Raw genomic sequence first — 2,742 nt, forward strand, 5'->3', positions numbered from 1 at the left:
AAATATATGAATATTTTGTTGTGGTGAAAGACATGCTGTCGGTCACTGGATCATTGAAGGTGAAATAACACAGAGAGTAAATAAAAAACAGATGCAAATGTTGAGTTGGATTTTCCCTGTGAAGCCGTTACGGAGACTCAACTCTCTACCACATTTAAATGAACACACTTCCAAAGAATACAGAATTACACAGAAGGGACATATGCAAAAACATATAAGGAAGAAAAATGAAAAAGGCCTTTGTTTAGATACGTAATGTGGCGTGCTGAATGACTGATGAGTGCAGATATAGAATAATCACATAGTCTGAAACTGCACACAGAAACATCAGACTGAGGACAGAAACACACCAGCTCTGAGGTAAGAACAACTTGTATTCATCTTACACACATACTTCAAACTTGGTAATGGATGGTAACAATTATGAATCATGTTATGATACTAAAATATGTTCTCAATGTCAGTTTCTTCCACAGAAATGGCTCAAACTCTATATTTCCCTCTTCTCCTCATTGGTGAGTGTGTTTGTAAATTTATTTATGGTTTATAGTTTCATTAGGTTTGACTCTGTTCTGAAAAGCATTAAAGCAAAGTGTCTCTTTCACAGCTCTCTGCTCCATATCTGAATGTGTTCAGCGTCAGTATCACTTTATAAATGAGAAGAAGACCTGGACTGAAGCTCAGAGATACTGCAGAAAGAATTACACAGATCTGGCCACTGTTGACAACATGAACGACATGATCCAGCTGAACAAGAGTGTGAATGATGGAGGTAACCAGAATATCTGGATTGGTCTTCAGAGGACGAGTGTTTATAATTGGCATTGGTCTTCAGGTGATCCTGTGCTCTTTCTGAACTGGGCATCTGGACAACCAAACAGCAGTAATGATTGTTCTTATATAATAAATGGACAGTGGTATGTTTGGCCATGTAGTACCTTCATATACTTCATCTGCTACAACAGTGAGTACAAACCTCTACAGTAACAAACATTCATTTAGTAAAGATGATTCAAATGGAAATTTATTGTGATAAAAGTAAACATTATACATTACTCATAGTTATATTTATAAACATTACAAGACCCACAACAACTTTTCTGTAACACAGTAGTTTGGTTCAGTTCACAAACAGACAATACAGCAATTTAAGAATGTTAACTTGATTTATTAATGATTTACATTTGATTTTCTTAAAGTGAGCAGAGGACTTGAGTTGATCAGTCAATCGATGAACTGGAAAGATGCTCAGAGTTACTGCAGAAAGAATCACATTGATCTGGTCAGTGTGAGGAACCAGAATGAGAATCAACAACTGGAGAACTTCATTAAAGACAAAAGCTTATCTGGAGCTGGAATTTGGATCGGTCTGTTCAAAGACCCATGGCAGTGGTCAGATCAGAGCAACTCCTCATTCAGATACTGGGAAACTTCTCAACCTGATAATGGAGGAGGAATTGAAAACTGTACAGTGATCAGTCTGAATGTTCAGAGACGATGGCATGACATCTCTTGTAATAACCATCAGTTTTCCTTTGTGTGTCATAAAGGTGAGCAGATCCTCCAAACACACTCAATCCATCATCAGCTCCAGATCTCTTAAAGTTGACTCTACATGTCTGACATGTCAAATTCCTCCACAGTGTTTGTTCTGCATGTTGTTTTTGATCAGTCTCTCTCTAGTTTCTGCTTTGTTTTGTGTCCAGATAAACTGATTGTGATCCAGCAGAATCTGTCGTGGTCTGAAGCTCTGAGATACTGCAGACAGAATCATGTGGATCTGGTCTCGGTTCAGTCAGTGGAGATGCAGTATGAGGTGATGAACGTGGTTAAACTGGCATCTACTGAGGCGGTGTGGTTGGGTTTACGATTCTCCCACATTTTGGGCATCTGGTTCTGGGTGAGTGGAGAGACCGTGTGCTATCAGAACTGGGCTCCAGGGAACGGCACATCAGAGGAGGACTGTGAGCCCACAGTGAGATCTGGAGCAGTTCAGTCTGGAGGAGATCAGACCTGGACCAGTCGTCCTGAAACTGACCGACTCAACTTCATCTGCACTAAGTACTAGGATTAAAAGACCCTGAGGATGTTTGTTTAAAAGTATGAATGTTAAATTTATCACTGCTTCAAATGCTTATTTCAGTGACGCAGTGGTGCAGTAGGTAGTGCTGTCGCCTCACAGCAAGAAGGTCGCTGGTTCGAGCCTTGGCTGGGTCAGTTGGCGTTTCTGTGTGGAGTTTGCATGTTCTCCCTGCGTATGTGTGGGTTTCCCCTACAGTTCAAAGATATGTGGTACAGGTGATTAGGGTAAGCTAAATTGTTTCTAGTGTATGAGTGTGAATGAGTGTTTATGGATGTTTCCCAGAGATGGGTTGCGGCTGGAGGGGCATCCGCTGCATAAAAATGTGCTGGATAAGTTGGCGGTTCATTCCGCTGTGGCAACCCTGGATTAATAAAGGGACTAAGCCGAAAAGAAAATGAATGAATTAATGAAATGCTTATTTCAAGAGAACTGAATTAGTTTTTTATTGATAAAAGTAACAGGGCAATGCGGTGGCACAGTGGGTAGCACTCACCTCACAGCAAGAAGGTCGCTGGTTCGAGCCTCAGCTGGGTCAGTTGGCATTTCTGTGTGAAGATTGGGTTTCCTCCAGGTGACCTGGTTTTCCCCACAAGTCCAAAGACATGGTACAGGTGAATTGGATAAGCTAAATTGTCCGTATTGTATGTGTGAATGAGAAT

The 2,742-nt window shown here is 40.8% G+C and overlaps 1 protein-coding gene across 1 annotated transcript; it reads left to right on the forward strand.

Annotated features, from left to right (window-relative positions):
* Positions 1–630: 630 nt before the first annotated feature.
* LOC130232668 (macrophage mannose receptor 1-like) lies at positions 631–2,265 on the forward strand. The gene is made up of 3 exons (XM_056462643.1): positions 631–964; positions 1,200–1,550; positions 1,707–2,265. Exons 1-3 carry the CDS (start codon positions 730–732, stop codon positions 2,066–2,068), a joined length of 948 nt encoding a protein of 315 aa, XP_056318618.1. The 5' UTR covers positions 631–729; the 3' UTR covers positions 2,069–2,265.
* The last annotated feature ends 477 nt before the right edge of the window (positions 2,266–2,742 follow it).

The sequence above is a fragment of the Danio aesculapii genome, chromosome 7 (genome assembly GCF_903798145.1).
Source record: "Danio aesculapii chromosome 7, fDanAes4.1, whole genome shotgun sequence".
Classification (NCBI taxonomy): domain Eukaryota; kingdom Metazoa; phylum Chordata; class Actinopteri; order Cypriniformes; family Danionidae; genus Danio; species Danio aesculapii.

What these genes read in the sequence shown, in the direction of transcription:
- LOC130232668 (XM_056462643.1), top strand. Translation starts at nt 730, where the DNA reads ATGAACGACATGATCCAGCTGAACAAGAGTGTGAATGATGGAGGTAAC. An exon ending in ATACTTCATCTGCTACAACA is followed by an intron (nt 965 to 1,199) that starts GTGAGTACAAAC and finishes ATTTTCTTAAAG; the next exon opens with TGAGCAGAGGACTTGAGTTG. An exon ending in TTCCTTTGTGTGTCATAAAG is followed by an intron (nt 1,551 to 1,706) that starts GTGAGCAGATCC and finishes TTTTGTGTCCAG; the next exon opens with ATAAACTGATTGTGATCCAG.